The sequence below is a fragment of the Aphelocoma coerulescens genome, chromosome 2 (assembly GCF_041296385.1).
Source record: "Aphelocoma coerulescens isolate FSJ_1873_10779 chromosome 2, UR_Acoe_1.0, whole genome shotgun sequence".
Lineage (NCBI taxonomy): Eukaryota > Metazoa > Chordata > Aves > Passeriformes > Corvidae > Aphelocoma > Aphelocoma coerulescens.
The window spans coordinates 37,124,169-37,143,221 of record NC_091015.1 but is presented as its reverse complement, the minus strand read 5'-3'; the positions used below and the strand labels follow the sequence as shown (position 1 = coordinate 37,143,221).

At 38.4% G+C, this 19,053-nt stretch overlaps 1 protein-coding gene across 8 annotated transcripts in view; it reads left to right on the top strand.

Annotated features, from left to right (window-relative positions):
• The window catches only part of LOC138106445 (ETS translocation variant 1), a 115,269-nt gene that overhangs the window by 40,338 nt on the left and 55,878 nt on the right, over positions 1-19,053 (top strand). For 3 of the 8 annotated variants that reach the window (XM_069007045.1, XM_069007048.1, XM_069007041.1), the window contains exons 1-4: positions 9,151-9,275; positions 9,788-9,921; positions 10,747-10,834; positions 12,582-12,629. In XM_069007045.1, coding sequence (XP_068863146.1) covers positions 9,877-9,921; positions 10,747-10,834; positions 12,582-12,629 — 181 coding nt within the window. In that variant the 5' untranslated portion in view covers positions 9,151-9,275; positions 9,788-9,876. Of the gene's footprint in view, positions 1-9,150; positions 9,276-9,613; positions 9,693-9,787; positions 9,922-10,746; positions 10,835-12,581; positions 12,630-13,015; positions 13,148-19,053 lie in introns of those variants that run through there. The other 5 variants (XM_069007043.1, XM_069007042.1, XM_069007044.1 and 2 more) reach the window with 4 other exon arrangements.

Below are 19,053 nucleotides of genomic sequence, written 5' to 3'. Positions count from 1 at the left end.
TCTTGAAGCCACTCTGAACCTCACAAAAAAGCCCCTTCAATTACTTTTAAGCCCTGGTCTATGATGTTTCCAAACTTATATGTGGAGTATTTAATAGTATTTAATACTTTGCCAACCGAAGAAATACAGAGACCAAATAAAAAGGTACAGTAAAGAGTAAATAAGATCACTGGAAGATTTTTCAATATCTCTACCCCCTTCTCCTCCTTTAAAACAACATAGGACATTGTACAGACTTTGTCTTCAAAATCTCTGCTCTAATACTCTGTTACACTTTTCATAATCAGAATTAATAGGCAGAATAATGTGCACAAGGAAATAGATGGAGCAGAATGGCTTATGAGGCTTTCTTATGTAAAAAATGTTTTTCAGATTTACAGCAATTTTTTCAGCCTGCAATGTGTTAGAAAAGAACATAAGACCGTAAAATGTCACTATGCTACGAGAATCCTTCTTGCTCTTTGGGACTGTACACATGCTGTTTGCTTATTAAAGCAGCAGACAGTTCTCAGAAGATGCATTATTTTAGTTATAGGAACAATATTTTTAACATACATTAATGGAAAGTGACTGGAGAATCCTTCTATGGTTGCACAGTCCCGAAAAGACTAAAACTGTGTGAGTTCCTCGCTATATATTTCAGAGAGCAAGAGCTCGGGAGCTCCCTTTAACCTACAGTCATTTTTCCTTACTTGCTTCCCTGTGGTGAACCTGTAGCTGTAACAGCAGCAGTTGTAGGTGGAACTAGACCATACTTGCCCCATTTGGCCCTTGTCACATATATCAGGGCTTGAATTCCACCTCCTGATTTCAGTTCCTTTTATTTTTGTTTGTTTGATTGATTGATTGATTGATTGAGTGTGGGAAATTTAAAAATATAATTTATTCTTCAAAATAGGAAAAATGACAAGAAAAAATCCAATAAGAACCAGTAACTTAATGCCTTATTAAAACATAATACTTTCAAAAATGAAAATCCTAACATTCAAAGGTTGTATGTTCTTCCCTTCTCCCCTCTTTTTCAAATACTGAAAACTAATGAATTGCAAAATTGTGAATAATGGTAACCTTGCGCACTCTGTGTGGAAGAAGCCTCTAACATCAGAGCTGAGTTTGGTGACCCAATATAGCTAGGTCAAAGAAGAAATAAAGTCCTGGAATATTACTGAAATCCTCCCAGCATGCAACATTTGTCCCTATTATTGATCCTTGGTATACTCGCAAGAGCCTAATTTTCCTTTTTTGAAAAACAGGTATAATTAGTCTTTCCTATCTTGTGAACAGATTTTGGGAGGTGCAAATACAAGTTTTTAAGCACACTAAATTTGCCAAATGAAAAGATTGCTTCCTGCTCCTAAATTTTCTGTGTTTTATAATTCTAAGGGTTCAAATGGTATCTCCTTTTTGACATTTATTATTTCTGTGAACACTTGCACAATTTGTCTGGTGGGACTCTGACCTATAGTTCCTGTACATCCTATTATATCTGTACATATAATTTCAGTCTCCATTTTCAGTTGATTTTTTTCCTACCTGGCATTTCCTTCCAGTGAAGAATTTACTTACCAAATGACTCAACATAGTTGTTTAGTTCTCACGTTAAACCGTGCACTGCCTACCAACAATTTTCTTATATCTGAACTTCATTTGTTCTTTTGTCATCTCTGCCCGTGTGTGCCATGTAGTGCTACCAAGGACTAGCTCCTTGTCTGTATTGCCATCCTCTCCTGATTTCCATGCTCTCCTCAACCACCTTTCATAGATGCACCCCATCTTTGGCTCTTTCTAATACAGTTTAACCTGAACGTGATATTGTCTGTTCTAGGTAGCTAATAGCTGTAATAGCCATAAAAGCGGTAATGACAGCCTGCAGTGCCCCACATTTTCTATTTACTTTTTGCTTTGGATGGGAAAAGTTCTCATGCAAAGCTCAAGAACCTCATACATTGTGTTCTTTCAAATGTTGCCTTAAAACTTCTAATTTAAAATTCCTCTGCTAGGCGCAGATAGAAGCCATACATAGCTACTGTCTATTTTGTTACCTCTGCCTCTCAAGGATATTGGGTTTGGGTGGGAGGGAGAACACATTCTAATTTCTGTTTTGATGAACAAACACCTTTGCTCTCTTGCCAGAGACCACCATCTTTATTCAGCACCTTCACGGGTACAACAAAGCCCTGCTACGAAGGCTGGCATTCTCAGCAACTAAAAATAGAGAATGTATTAAATATAGCAAAAGTGAGAACATAATGCATATGATCTCATTATCTTCACAGAAGTTAACATAGCCCGTTTCTCCTACATTATCTACTCTATAACAAAATACATGTCCTACTGCAAATGGGCACAAAAAAATTAATTCCTCACCTGAACACCAATGGAAACACATGCATCTCAGCCTCTTAATAGCAAAGCCACTTCCTAATTAACTGGAGATAGGGCAGGGTTTGCCTCTGAAGCTACATTTACAATGCGCTTTTCAACTAATGTCTTGGTTTATTTATGTCTTTTTATCATCTTTACTAGGTCTTTGCTACTTAAAAGACCCTAATAAATACTTTTTGTTTTCTTTTATTTTTTTTTCTTTCTATTAGTAATCAGTATCTACTTTTCTGTATCTTGTCTTTTTATGTGCGTGGAGCTGTGTTTAGATTTTGTCCCTTTTCTTTGACTCTTGTGTTGCTTGTTTTGGAATACTCAGGTGTTGTACACAGATATCCGGGCTTAAGGATGGTACACAGGTGGAGGTGGATGGCTAGGTCCTAATGGTTATACATGTTTATGATTTCACATGTGCATATATATGATAGAGTATCAATATAGTCATTGCCTGCTAATAGGAAGTAATAGTTTTGATTATTGCTGTAACTATCAAAATTCATAAATGAACACTTGTAGAGAGAGATCATCTTTTTTACTAACCCAGTTGATGCAGTTGCTAAAAAAATGAGGAAATAGGCTTAAGGCCCTTCTTTGACTCCACAAGCTTGTTTGGTCTTTTGTCATTATAGCCACGCATTTAATAAATGGCATTGCTTTTTCCTACAGACCTCTTGCTGCTATGTTAATTTCAGTGCTCAAGCTCTGAGCATGTCCAATAGTGATCTTGAGTGAGAGTTTGTAATTCTGAAAGGGCACGTTGTGTCATCTTTGTGTCTTCTGGGTTTCAGGAGGGCTTAAATGATGACCAAAACCATTTAATGTGCGCTGAACAACTTCTAAATGAGAGATTTTCCAGCAAACTCAGTAAACACAATCTTTAAGCATTTCTCTTCCTGTTCCTTTTTTCATGTTTGCTTTAGACTGTAATTGCATCAGGAGATTTGAGTTTTCTAGAACCTCTATGAGCTACAGTGGGACAGAAATCTTACACAAAATATGTGAAGGATTCTGAAGTGTTTGCACGATTCTCTCTTGGTATCCATACAGGAGGACAAGGAAATTAAAGCCATCTGTGAGATTAGGGGTTATGTGAAAATTCTTTTACTGGCCTGATATTCAAGTGACTTCTAGGCTTCTTCATTATCACTTAATCATGGCTGGCCATTTCATTAATTTAATTGCAAGGAGAGAAACCTGGAAACTCCACTGACCCTGCAAGAACCTATTGCAATTTACATTTACATGTTTTAACTTGGTTTGTTCTTCCAGTGACTCATACATTGCTATAGTAGGTCCTGGACTAGTATAATTTTTATTTTATTTTGATTTTCTCAGTTGCTCAGGAAATGAATATTGTTGTGATAGGATTAAAGTGATTTATACAACTCAATCAAAAAGTCATCTGAGTTGTTCTCTAGTACTTGCACTGAAGGACTGCCTGGTGCTTTGGTCGTGTTGTTACACAGAGATGAGAATTTGTCCTGATCATGGATTCACAGTTCTAGATGATTCAGTTCTGTTGTGTAGTAACTGTCACAGAAGTTAATACATATGTGTAGCATTTTTGCTCCTCAAAGGTTCAGAAGGAACTAGATTAGGTCAATCCAAGGAGCTAGATGCAGCCTGTATCTCCACAATCAATAGTAGTAGACTATTATTGTCAAGAGTACTTCTCAAGTTAGGAACTCAATGCTCAATGTCTCACTTTATAGGCACAAAAAAAAATCAGTGAGATGACAGGGGTTGCCTGTGTAGGAATTACCCAGAAGACTACTAGGAGATCCAGAACAATACTGAAGTTACTCTGCTCCAACAAGTGGGCGAGTGTTCTAAGTGAGTTGCCAAGCCTTGTCCTTTCTAAAGCTTTTATACCTTGAAGTCTTAGTTATGATGAAGGCTGAAAATACTGTTAAACTAAACTTACTTTTCATCTTTCATAGAATGGTTTGGCTTGGGGCAGGCCTTAATGGCCCTGTAGTTTCAATCCCCCTGACAGGGAGACCTACCAAAAGACCAGGTTACTCAGAGTTCCATCCAACCTGGTCTTGAACGCTTCCAGGCATAGGACATTCCATCATTTTGGCACAAAACTTGTTCTAGTGCCTCATCACCCTCACAGTAAACAATTTCTTCCTAAGATCTAATATAAAGTAGCCCTCTTTCAGTGTAAAACTGCTCCCACCTTGTCCTGTCACTGTATGCCCTTGTAAAACTTCTTCTCCATCTCTCTTGTAGGCTTCTTTATGAACTAGGAGGTGCTACAAGGTCTCTCTCCCTGGAGCCTTCTCTTCTTCAGGCTGAACAACCCCAGGTCTCTCAGTCTGTCTTCATGTGAGAGGTTCTCAAATCCTCCGATCAACTTAGCGGCCCTCTCCAACAGGCGCACATCTTTTTTATTTTGGGGGCCCCAGAGCTGGATGCAGTACTCCAAGTGAGGTCTCCCAAGAAGAGAGTAGAGGGGGAGAATCTCCCTTGATCTCCTGGTCACACTTCTTGCTGCAGCCCAGGATATGGTTGGCACACACTGCAATAAAAAATTTTGTTTGGACTTTTAATTTCTTGCACTCTTAGTGAAATATCTTAATTTCACTTTTCCTGTGTAGCATAATTTTCTAGTACATAGACATTTTTCTGAACATTGCCCTGCATTGCATTATTGGGTAGACATTGAAATGCAGTTGCTTATGGAGGACTCTAGGTGTGTGCAATACTAGGTCTAAATGACAATGACGTATGCAATGCGCTATTAATTTATACAGTCAAACTGGGATTACTCCTTTGTTTTCTTTCCTTTTTTCATTGAAGATACTTGTTTGCATGTACTTTTAATTCCACATCTCATAGTTTCACATATGAAAATAACCACCATGTGTTTTCTTCCTACTGGTACTTTCCTTTTTCCTGATTTAAGGTTTAGTCCTTGATGCTGCTTTTGAAACAAAGGCTTCACAAAAAGCCATAATGTTGGGCAAGTATCTGTAGTATTATTTTCTGGTTTTTTCTTTTTAATTTTGCTGTTATGTACTATTTTGTTATAGGCCATTAGCATCACAATAAAATAAGCACTATTAATCTTCTCAAAGAGTCAGCATCAAGAGGTTAATATGTGGTCAAGGGTTAATTTACCAGACAGAAATCTCATTAGGTTTTCATAGATTTGCTGTAGTCAGTCACATACATAGTTGTTATTTTAATGAGTCTCCTATAGACTATGTTTTAAAAGTTGCTGCTCAACAGTTGTTTGGATGGAGGGCATCCTTTCTGTTGTCTATCAGGCTCATCAGTTACATAAAAGTTTACTGGGGAAATGCCTGGAAGGAATGGATAAAGTGAAACCATTTCAAAAAACAAAGAAGGGTTTTTTTAACTGAATATTGTTTCGAAATGGACCTGCAAATTATATTTTAATTGTGACTATCCTTTTTCTGAAGGATTTTCTTTGGTATAAGCATAATTTTATGAAGGTGTCCCAAAGGTTTATTTTTCCATCATAAAGTATTTTTGAGTGTATTTCTCTGTCTTGTTACCAAGTCAATTAATATTATTTCTTTTTTATTCTTCCTTTTTTTCCATATTGAGCTTAGATTTTATCATACTGGATTAAGATGGTTTATTTTGTGATTTGAAAATGTGCCTAAATTCTTTCCACATTTTCCAGAAGAAAACAGTACTTATCAAATCTTCTCTCTGCTCTGTCTGGATTTACTTTTATTTTTTACATTACAGCAATTATTTGAAGGTATGTAGTGTGTCAAATTGAACAGAAAATATATATGTCATTATCCTCTTTAAAATAAGTGTGTGAAGTATATGTTGCCATTAAGAGATGGAAATAATATATAATTTTCAGTATATAGTGAAGCTTTATAATGTACTTGAACATGTCTGTCTGTAAAAGAATATTAGTGTCTTGCTATCATTAGTGTCAGTATCATTAGAAAAGTTGATTTTTAAATGATTTCTTATAGTGAAATAAATTCGGCACTTTTTTTGGATATTTTCAATTTGATAAAAAACTGTTACATCTTTTCAACTAAAAATGGAAGTGATTTTGAGGTTAATTTTACATTTTCTAAAAGGATTATTTTTTAGAAAAGCTATTTAATAGTACTGTTTTCTAAAAAGAGTAATTAAAACATAAACCCTTTATTAATAAACCCAAAAGTTGCAAGAATTTTGAACAAACATGCAAAATTACAAAGTAATTACCATGCCTTCAGCAGTTAACATATGAGACAGTTTTGACTGATGATGATACACAACTGCAATTCAGCACACAGAGCTACATCTACAGCATCTTCCTCTTAATAGTTAATGAAGTTTTTCTGAGTACCACTCAGCACAATGGATGAACAAAGACGAGGATAAAGAGGGCTTCAAAACAGCTTTACTTTTCCTTTCCTCCCTAGCAAGTGTAACAGGGCCAGAGAGAGGGAGGAGGGAAGGAAGAGATATGTGGCATGAGGAAGAACAGCAAGGCATACAGAGCTTCTCCTGCCAGGGTGCATTTATTGCTCAGCTTCTGCTGGAGTTACAGCCCAGCCGGGACCACAGAGAGCTCGGCTGTTTGCAGAGTGTTGACCTCCTAGAGATCCATAAAGCAGGATGCCAAACCTGTACACATGGAGGTGGGGGAGTGGTATGTGCTGGAAGGTGGCCACTGCGCTGTGCCAGACTTTGTGAGGTGCAGGTTGTGGTGTAGGGAAGTGCAAGGTGGGACCCAGAAGTGTGAATTTCATAGGTAATACCTAATATATGATGGCTCTGAGGTAATTCTGGAAACTTCGGTTGATGTTGGTTTAATTACCTTGGCTGACTGACACACCAAAACTTTTTAGTGCACTGTTTAAAGATAAGAAAATCCATTACTGATTTTGATTTAGAAGGATACGTGGTAATGTCTAGTGCTTTGGGAGCTGTTTGATGGTGGCTCAAGATATCCATCCAGTGGGGTGGGATGGTCAGCTGGAGACAGGGGCTTCATCGGCTCTGCTGGTCCAGGGGTTAAAGTGGTCACTTGCTTCCCAGGGTCATATCTGTAGCCACAGCCTTCCCATAAGCTCGGCAGCTGCTCCAGTCTGAGTATGGGTATAAATAAGAAAACAATAGCCTCGTCAGAGAATCTGTGAGTGCCCCATCCCTGGCAGTGTTCAAGGCTGGGTTGGATGCAGCTTTGAGAATTCTGGTCTAGTGAGAGCTGCCCATGGCGGAGGGGCAGAATTACCAATTATTTTATCACAAAAGTGGCTTACAGGAACAGCAACTGAGAGACTTGGTCAAGAGCACAATAAAATTATTATAGGTTTTTGCATTTAGGATATCATTACTCTCTTGTAATTCCGGGTGTGCTGGGATGGGTGTGTGAAAACAGAAGGAACAAGAACACAGAAAACAAGCTGCTGTTTTCCCTGGTGGATGTTTTCTCTACGAAGGCCGTATGGGAGGGACAGAAGTTGTGGGAACATGGTGCTTCTCTCTCCCTCAGCTGGACAGGACAAGTGTCAAGTGAGTATGGATAGTGAGATCAGAAAGGAGGACAATAAAAGTGCTGTGTCAGAAAGTAATATGCTCCAGAATAGAGTGTAATGAAACAATTACAATTTTCAAAACAAAGTCGTACAGAAGAAGAAGAAACCTGAATATTGTTAAAACCACCACAGGGAAATTATGCAAAAGGTTTCTTTAGTTGGCTTTACACATTAGCTATAAAGTGAGCCCTCAGAAAGGGCTGAGTGAGAAGCTAGACTTGCTAGCTTGGGGCTCTGCTTGCTAAGCGCTGAACTACATCAGATCATAGAAATCTGAAACTTCGTATCTCACAGCAAGACAGCGTCATGAATACCTAAATTTACCACCTGACTGCTGTGATACCTGGAATTCACTGCTCAAAGAGAGGACAAATATAGCTGTTATGAAACCACACAATCTGCTTTGGTGCATTTTGGCAGTTTTCGGACACAGCCTTCCAACATCCACTCTGTTCAAAGAACAGAAAGCTTGTTTTCTTTAGAGAAGTCCTCAGAACTCCTTAACTTGAGAGGTCCTGGCTCCACTACACCAAAAATTCCCCTAGATCCGGTGTATGCATGCTGCCAAATTCTGTCCACAAAACCTAGAAATTATGTCATCCTCGTAGAAATAAAAATTGCTTTCTATGATTCAACGAAAGAAAAAAAAAAAAAAAAGAACCAAAAAAAGAACCAAAACCGCCAACCAAAACCGCCCAACAAAAAGCCCCAAACCTAGAGCAAGCATGAGCCCTGGGATGCCACCAGCTCCGGGCAAAACGGTACGAAGTGTCTCTCGCCGCGCTCACCCCCGGGCGCCCGCGGCGTTTTGCGGGGCAGCTCTGCCACCAAGAAAGGGAGCGCGTGTGCGTGGGGGGAGTGTTTTGCTTTACGGAGTCAGGGAGGCGAAACTTTTTCTTTAAATATATATATATTTATTTTTTTTTTGTGAATGGAAGGGGTTGCCTTGCCACCCGGGGGGGCGTAGGGGACACGGAGTGCTCGCGGCACGGCCCCGGGGTACCCCCGGGCACCCGAGTGCCCGCTTCCGACGCCCTCCCCCGCCGCCGGCGCGGGTCGGGGCGGCGGCGGAGTCGCCCCCCGCGGGGCCGGGCGGGGCGGCGGGGCCGGGGCCGGGGCCGGGGCCGGGGCGGGCGGGCGCGCGGCGATCCGGCGATCCGGCGGGGGGCGCGGGGAGCCAATGGGCGGCGGGGATCCGCCGGCGCGGCTCGGGGGCCCCTGGAGGAGGAGGAGAGGAAAAACCACGGGATTGAGCTCTGTCAGTGGCGCTCGCGGCTTCCAAGGGGGAAGTGCCGGGGAATAATTAATGTTTTTATTAAATTTGGAGGGAATTTTTTGCAGCCGATCGCCGCGCGTGGCCTTCAGGTGGGTCTTCCCCAGCAACTTTGCCCACCGCCCCGCAGGATTGCGCGGCGGCGGTGGGGCTGCGGGAGCGATCCCGTGGGAGAAGGTGGCTGGTGCGTGGGGCGGGGGGGCCGTGTGTGTGTGTGTGGGGTGTGTGCGGTGTGTGCGTGGCCGCCGGGCGCCGCCGCCGCGAGGTGCGCGGCGAGCCCCGCGTTCGCCATTACGAGTTGAGCACACGCTTGCGAGAGCCGGGGCTGCCGCCGGCGCGGATCGCCCGCGGGCGCGGCGCGCAGTGTAAATAAAGCCCTGCCTCTCGCCCCGCTGGCTGCCGCCGCGGAGTGCTTTTGCTCCGCGTTTTGCTGGCAGAAGCGTGTAACCCAGGTGAAGGCAGAGAAGGGAGGGTTGTTTTTATGAATGGGACTCTTTGAGGTTAATTAGGTATGCAAATGCAAGCAGTTCATTCATGCTGCCTTTTTTTTTTTTTTTTTTTTTTTTTTCCTTAAATCTAAAAGCCATCTTGTATTCCCCTCTAGGCTGATTGGAGTCCAGATCCCGAGGAAATCTCCAGATCAAATGCCCAGTAAATAAAACACTGAACTAAGACTCCTGGAAGAGCTGCAGAATGGATGGATTTTATGACCAGCAAGTGCCTTACATGGTCACCAATGTGAGTGATCAGTTCAAAGTTGGTGTTTATAAACTTGACTCCGACTTATTTCTGTGGGGGAGTTTTACAGACACAGTCTCTGCTTTGTTACCGCTGTAGGGGCGACTCTTCATCTGGGAGCTTTGCTTGCAAGATGAGCCTATCTTCTTAGTTGTTGCAATAAAGCATCGTGTTCTTTTAAAGACAGTTTTGGGATGATTAAAAAATCATGCACATGATTAGCGGATGAGGGAGGCGAGAGCAGCAGCAGCTGCATTCAAAGTTTCTGGCTGCGTTTGCCTGCAACGTTCAGAAGAATGAAGTTGAGGCAAACATTAACCTTTTTTTTCCCTCTGTTTTTTTTGGTTTTTTTTTTTTTCCTTTCAGGACTTTGCAAACAATTTTATAAGTAACACAGGGAAACAAAGCAGTCTATTAAAATTTCATATCTGGTTTGTCCTGCATAGCTTATGCTATGGGGATTTATGGGCTATCGTGTAGGTTTGTATACTTTAGATGCTAAAAATACGACTGGTATTGTGTTGCTGCTTGAGCACATTATATATGTATCTGTACAAATAGATGTCTACATAGATAGGTAGAACTGTGTTGCGTTTAGACACAGGAATCTTTTGGAGGATGTTAGGTACTCAGCAATATCTTTTGTTAGAAATTGAAGGCTTGCAAGACGTAAGTCTCCCTGTGGTAACCGTTTCCCTGTTTGAAAATGTAAAGAATTTATGCCAACTTTGCATATTCCTGATTAAATAAAAAAAAAGCCCAAAACAAACCCAACCAAATCTCAAACCTCAGATTTCTAAAGTAACTGATCTTTCCTGTATATAGAATCCGCGTGGGAGAAACTGTAATGAGAGACCGACAAATGTCAGGAAAAGAAAATTCATTAACAGAGACCTGGCTCATGATTCAGAAGGTGAGGGCTTGTTGTTTCCCCCCCCCCCCCCTCTCTCCTTCTCCCTTTCTTACTAATGCAGAGATGCTTTTTGAGAGCTCTTTATTAATTTATTTTGGAGATAAATATATCTAGATCAATCTGAATAAACAAGACAAGAAAACTACATTTACTAATGTGAAACAAACTGGCAAAGGCAATAAATTTATAAAGTTGAAAGTCTTTCCTTAACTTACCCTGTTGCATTTTGTGCACATGTGGCACGCGGATGTCATGCACTTCAGCCAAGCCTTTGCAGCATCTGACACAAGTCATGGCACCTGGTGTTTTCACCATCAGGCCTCTTCAGATTTAGGCATTCTTCATCCCTCCCATCTTTTAACGTCCTCTTTCCTGGTATGTCTTCGCTGGTGGTAGCAGGAGTGAGAGAATGTGGGTGTGGAGACTTGGTTTTCACCTGCTTCACTGTATAGTCAGACTTCTGTTGTCTGATGTCCTGTTTCTCTAGTATGACACTAACAAGGTTAAAGATCCAGGGAATTTCGGTTAAAGAAGCCCAGTGTGGAGAAAGTTTTGGAGGGCCAAAGATTTGTAACTTAGCCCCATCAGTAGCCACTCAGGATTGTAGCTTGGGAACTGTAGGCTGGTAATAGCTGTTAACACTTCTTTAGGTTACAAGGTATGTACATATGCTACGCCTACAGCTCTGAAAGTACATAAGACATACAGGAAGATATGTAGAGGCCTATAACTTACTCCTGTATAAATATTATCAGGGTAAGAACACATTGACACACTTTTCAAAATCCCTACTTGCCTGGAAAAGTAGATTGAAAAGGAAGCAACTTTCTGATTTTCAGTTAAGTAATTTCCCAAAGTGAATGTGGGGTATCAGTCCACAGGATAAATAAATAGCCTCTGTCATTTAAGTATATGTAAATAGTTATCTGTCAGCATTCATAAAAGAGGAAGTCTCTCTCAAAATACAGTAAATTAAAAATAAACCATTTGTTAGTTCAAATATCCTACTTAGTCTTAGCAAACAGAATTTTCGTAACTGAGTTCCTGAGATTTGCAAGTAAGCCAAATGCTGCTCTGGTTTACACCCATTGTAAGTAACTGATTTCAGTGAATTGCAGAAGATAAGCTGCTGCAAAACTCAGTCCATGAAGAAAGTGGTTTTAGCTTTAAAGAAGTACAGTGAGTACAGCACAGAGGAAATAGTGGTGATTCTCATGGCATATGAAGTAAAACATAAGGGGAAGTACAAAAGATTTCCCATTTCTCTTTGCTATTGCAGCATCTCAGGTCATGGCTTCAGAATTTTTATATGATAGTTATGACCCTACTATTAAAAACACTCAGTTATTGCTCAGGCAGAACTGTGGAAGTCCGAGCAAGCTTTATCTGGGGCAGATATTACAGGAGGAGGCCTGAATTGTATAAGAAGAAATAGTTCACATGTAAGAAATACTATAATTTTTAACTTTTCTATGTATTGCTGAATGAGGCTTTTATACTACAGAGCTCTGTTAAGATTCTGGTTATTATTTCAGGAGCTGAAAATACAGTAATTGCTTGGGTTTTTATTAATAGGTGTAGAAAAATCATTAACTGCCTCAAAATGCCTGCTTTGTCTGTACATTTGACTGCCAAAACAGAATTAATGTATATTGTTCTTAGGGAAAAAAATATTTTTGAACATATTTTAATCTTATGAAGAGATTAAAGATGTGAGTCTTTTATCCATGTCTTTATATTTTTGCAGAACTCTTTCAAGATCTGAGCCAGTTACAGGAGACATGGCTTGCAGAAGGTAAGGGAAAAAACTGCTTGTAAAAAGAGGAAAAAACAACTCTAGAGGGGAAAAAAAAAGTCCTGAACTTGCTGTCTTAATGTTCAGCCCAATTAATTGAGCTCTAAAAGAGCCACCTCATGTGTCATGCATACATTAGAGCCTCTGATGAGTTTGTCTTTGGGGACTCTGGGGCTGCTCTACCCAGTGTCATCACAAATTACCAGGAGAAATTGCTTCCAGCTCACAATCACATCTGCTTTTGGCAAGAACTAATGCACCAAGACTTCAAGTTCTAAGCCTCTGTTCAGATTTTAATTGCAATTGATCAGGTTTATATTATTGTACCTCGAGAGACTACATACAGCCAGAACTGGGCTTGCTGTTTCCTTTTCAGCAGCACATATAATTATTTGGTGTTCTGGTGGAGTACTTTTCTGATGGCAGAAATTAGTTTCTCTGGGTTCATCGGGACGGGATGCTTCAAGATTTAAGTGCAAGTGTCTTCTTTCCACCTTGTTCACAACACAGAACATTAGGTGTGTATGAAGTACTTAACCAGTACTTTTTATTTCTTTTCTTTTTTTTTTTTTTTTTTCCAGAAACCTTTAAATATTTTGCATGTTATTTTTGTCTTTGTATTTGTAATTGTGAGATTCTGTACCGGGTGATTAGAAAACTAACATCAGTCTGTTTTACACATGCATGTTCTTTTAAGTATTTCAAATAACCTTGCAGAGCACATTCTAGTGAAGAGAGAAGGTTTAAGAACAATAATGTACAAATCTGAATTTTGGGTAGTTGTTGAGAGATTCATTTAACAATAACAAAAATGTGCTGCTGCATTAGGAGAACTTTAACAAGTTGCAAGATACCTTTCTGCTCATTCAAATCTATTTGTTTTCATCAACATTTTCTGATTTTTTTTCCTTTGATATTTGCAGTACTGTTTATTTTAATCATAAAGATTTTTGTGCATTATCTGTTCTTAATATTTCTGGTAAATTTTTTTATGTAAACTTCTGCATCTGAAATAGACATAAATTTGATGCAAGTTAAAATAATCTCTCCAGATTCATCCTGATTTAAATGAATGTGAGTATTCACATATGTTTAATTTTTTTCCTGTACAGGACTATGCACAGCTGTCTATAGAAGAGATGTTCTGGTTTTGGGTTTTTTTTGGTTTTTTGTTTTTTTTTTTTTGAAAGGAGGGATGTTAGGGTGAAATGCTTGCTGTTGGTGTTCACAGAAAGAGGGAAATATTGCTGATGACTACTTTCTTATGTCGTGATTCTGTTTTAACAGCTTTTTGTGTAGTTTCTTTACCTATAAATAAGTTGTGAGGTATTGTTTATTTTGATGACATTTTTATTCTGCTAGTATTAGTTTGAGTATGGGGTTATTCTGTGTGTAATCAAAAAGCCCTCCTGAAATTAATGGAACAGAGGATATATTTTTATGAACTAATACAATTCTTCCCTAATAATTGAAAACAGGATGTCCTGTACTAAGATCATTTTTGTAGTATAATGGTCAGATGCAACTGTAGCTGTCTCCCTGTGGTAATTTTCCTCAGGAACTCTTTACATTGTATCATCTCATTCATGTTAGGAAATCAGAAGCATGTTAAAATGCTACTCAAAAGATACTATATTTTAATGGAGAGGTTAACTTTCAGTTTAATATTTTTCACTGGCATGGATGGTTTTGTTTCTGAAAAATGATTAAATTTCTTTGATCTTCGGTCAGAAAAATACAGGCAGATTCATAATGCATGTGCAGATAATAATGGAAGTTTGAAAAATAATACAGAATTAAAAACTAATTTGATCATTTCCATAGGTGCATAAATTAATGTAATGCCAATTTTTATTCTGAAGGCACTGCTTATTTTAGACTAGAATCACTTGTTTGAGAGTCTTTTTACCTCTTTATCAGTGTATTTCACTGAATAAATTTAGATGGGTTTTGAGAGAGAAGGTGTCTGGTCCCATGTCAGCTAGGTTGAATAACCTTTATAAAGGCAGATAAAATAATCTGGGATGATTAATGAATAAAAATGAAAAAAAAAAAAGTTGTTTTTTTTCCTAGCAGAAAGTAATAAAGCTAAATAACGCTATTTGTCCATAGTATGTTGCAACGAAATATTACAGGTGTTTCAGTGTTCTAGAAATACTTTAAGAAACCTCTGTTTTGGGCCATGCCATGGTTTCATTAAGCACAAACTTTGTACAGCTTTTCTTAAGGCTAAAACTAAGTTAAAAGTTAAGATGAAAACATCAAATATTAAGCTATTAACTTGTTCCCAAAGTTTTATGAAAAATACCCACCCTTAACAACTTCTGGTAGTCTTTATAATATGCTAGTGTTTGAGGACATTGTAGCTCTGCTCAAATGTCTATATGGATGAGCTTAGCCAGGAAACAGATTTTGAAATCAGACTTGTTTACCCATTGCTAGATGTGTCCATTTATGTTCTTCTGGACCTTCCTAAGCTAGAAGTCTGCCAATTTGGCAGCATCAGTAGTGTTTACATATTTCTTTTCATAATGCTCTTGAGCCAGGGAAATGACCATGAAATTTTAAAACATCTTGACCCTTTTTAAGAAAAGCAGTGGCAGTTGACCAGGTTTCTCCCACTAGTTCAGATCCCCACTGGGGAGTAACCAGGTCAAAAATCTACTTATTAGTTAGGAGAAGAAAGTGAGTTGCATTTTATGACCCACAAAAATAATGCTTGTGGATTTTTCTTTGTTTTGCTTTTCCTGAAGCTGTCCTTACTGCATTACGTATTTCAGCCTGAAGATTTTTACAGCCAGTGTCACCTGTGACAAGTTGGTGGTAAACAAGTAAACAGAAAATAAATGTATTCCTTTTGTGTTGGAAATGGTGGGAGGTTCACTTGTATTAAAGTATTAATCCAAATGTAAACAATTCAGTAACCTGTTTAATATTTTATTACTACTTAATTAACAAGTTGAATACTACTTACAGAGAGCTCACAAATGTATTCTACTACCTGCATAGTAGATTTTTATGGAAATGAGTTTTGCTTCTTACTCTGTGTAGTAGTATATATGTAAGAAAGAATATCAATTATTTTGATGTAGAACTTACTCTGAATAAGGTTGCCCCATGTCAACTGTTATGCAAGACAGAAGATAGAGTATAGCTGTTTTCTGATGCTAGAAATTGAAAATAGGAAGCCTTTAATAATTTTTTCAATGTTCAATCTTGAAATAGTCAAAGTTGCCTATTGCTAACCAAGAGAAATATTATTCAGATCTTTTCTTTTGTTTTATATTTAATTAACTCAGTGGCAACATTTTGACATGATAATACCATAAAATGACTTTATTGATTCCAAGTATTTGGAATCAGATTGGTTCTGTCAGGTAGAAATTGTTCAATGACTTGAAAAAATGGTTAAAATATTAATCTAATGTTGTCTTGTCATGGTAGCTCTTCCTTCTTATTGTGGAAAAAAATGAAGAGAGAACAAATTGTTAGTGAGTGAGTGTCTCCTTTCTATGGTGAAAGCATTTGGTTTTGGGGAATAATAGATTAACAAAAAACTCCGATTTTTATTTAATATTATTTAGATACTAATTTCTCCCACAGCTTGTTCAAGATACATAAAAGGCATCCCAAGTAAAGACAAATAATTAATTTATGCACTAGATTTGCTTCTTAGAGCAATAGATAATAAGCTTATCAGATAGTAATATACTAAAAAATGAAATAGTGTTCTTTGTGTGATTTGAAAAACATCCAAAAAGTAAACAGTAAGTGGTTTGAAGTAACAGCTACAGGTAACGGGTTCATGCCTCTACCGCAACTCAGCTAAATTGTGTGGATGGCTTCTTCAGGCTACTTGTATTCAGAAGCTGCTTCTTAGTAGCTAAAAGTTATTTCTGTCAAATAATTATTGGCCAACTTTGGAATGAACTTGAGAAAATAAGTTTGTTCCCTCTGTTCTCCTGATGTGAAGGACCCACTAGTGTTGCAGTGATGTCTAAGCGAGTGTTGACTTGTAGTTTATTTCTTAAATGAGGAGGTGTGAAAGGAAATAATTTCTAGTTCTTGAAGGATTGTTTTTAATAAAAGAAAGTACGGGATCTTCAAATATTAGTCTAGTTAGAGTGGCTTTGTTTAATCTGGCTAACTAGCTCTTTTCTGCCATAAAGTTGTAAAATTTACCCGGTGTCAGGCAGATGGTATGTAGCCACATTCAAGAACTATCCACATTTTTATAGGAGCAATAAGAGTCAAGAAATAGTAATTTAATACCTCCATGGCTGAAATCTGCCTGACAGGAACAAACACTCCTAAAAGCAGGGAAAACACTTTCAGTTTGTAGGACAGAGAATCGTCTTTTTTTTTTTTTTTTTTTTTTTCTGGTGGACTCTAGTGATCTGATAGATTTGATTTTCTAGTACTCACAGCTCATGATCATAAATACCTGCACAAAAAAAAATGAACAGATAAGACAAAATGGGAGGGAAGGGGATGTTACTTAAAAAAAAAAAATCCAAAAGAAATACACCCACCAAAAATCTACAGGTCTGAAAGTCTGTGTAGTAATAAACTTTTTCATGTTTTTCTTGTTTTCTAGAAAAGTAAATAATTTTACTCAAAACAGTAATTTTCAAAAGTGTAGAGGGGTTTGCTAGCCATGAGGCATGTAGCAAAACATTAAATGTGAATACTCCTTTTAAGCTAAGTTTTTTTCTCATTTTTAGTATAGCAGCAAATGAAGAGCAGATTCTGCAAACCCATCTTCATAGTCCTAGGGATTATTCACATAAGGAAGAATTTTGAGATCTGGAGCTAGTTTTGAACTGCATTTAAGTTTATTAGTCAGAGCATCTCACGTTATGTAAAAAGGGTTTGGGGTTGTTTTGACAGCAAATCCAGTGCTTATGGGAAATAATATTTTTTACCATCTTGAAATTTATCACTGTTTAGCCTTCCCAATGTGTCTTTGTTAGAAACAGTTGTTCCCGTGGAAAGAGAACAACCACCAACCAACACCCCCCACCGCAGCTCTTGCAGGAATATTTACAATTTAGCCAGTCTTTCAGATATTCCGAAGTGACAATGAATCAAAGAAAACTCAATAGACCCATTACTGTTGAGGCCCGAAGTCTTATTTTAGCTGAGGCCAAAATACTACTGCTCATATAGAATTTCCTGTCAATTTCAATTTCTTTTGCCACTTTGAATAAATGATGGATATTTTAAAACTAATTGCTCTTAGCTCTAAAAGTGAAGCATGAGGTCAGAGCACACAGTACCGCAGGAAGTGTTCTGCTACCCAAAATAAAGTTTTAAGTGAAGCATTTTCAGCTTCTTGTTTTTCTGGAAAGTTTCCAGTTTTTTTTAACAGGAACACCTTTCTCTGGAGTGCAGCTGAGCTTTTGGAAGCAGTTTGTGAGTGGGAGAAGGAAGAGTTAAGTTTAAGTCCTTTATAGTTTGCTTAACTTTTCATTTATTAAATAACGTTCCTCAGCAGGTCTGTGCTGCATCTTGAGACAAAGCAGTGAAATCACTGTGTTTATGCCTAAAGTTCAAGTTTACTTTGCTGTAGCTTTCTGGAAGGGTGTGACATGAAAAGCTTGTGGTTGGGGCCACATGGTTCATGCTGGACTGTGTTTTTGTGAATGGAGGCAGAACTCCAGTTCTGACTGCTTGTCTTGAGGAATTGCTTCGGAGATCAGCTGTCTCATTCACTGGCAGAAAGAATGACTCATACATCTTCTGCCTTGTTTGGCTCCAGGTCATTGTTACAGTGGATAGAGCTGGTTTTAATTAAATATTAACTCCTTTTGTCCTGGATGCTTGTTAGTGGGGACTTTTTGTTTACTTGCAATGAAAGCAAGCTAACAGGCCCGAGTTCTAGACTTTTTTTCCTCCAAATTGCTTTTCCTTTGCGAAATGAGCCATCAGTTCAGCCTTTCAAAGAGTGTTTAAAGCTCTGAAAACTACAAACAAGTATTAAGTATTTTTGTGCTGTGAATGTTTGCATAGCTCAGTAGGTAGTGAAACTGTAAAACCTAAACAGATAACATCTTCAAGATCATCATTAACATTTCTGCATGCTTTCCAAATCCTCTTGAGACATTATAGCTATAGTCAGAAGAAAAAGAAAACTTTTGTAATATTCTAGGCTGAGTTGGATAGTTTATGCTGCAGATGTTGTCTGCTTCAGGAGTCTGAGACTTGATGGCTCTGAATGTGGAATGAACTAATGTAGCTGCTTCTGCTGTAAGCAGTAAAAGCCACGTGCTTAATATCCTTCAAAACCTTTTATTAGTCTTTTGGAATATACTTGCCTTCTCAAACCCCCATAATTAAGTAGCTCAAGGAAATGTTCTCTTTCAGATGAATGATCATTTCAGATATTTTTTTTCAATTTCCCTCTGAATGGCAAAGTAAAAAA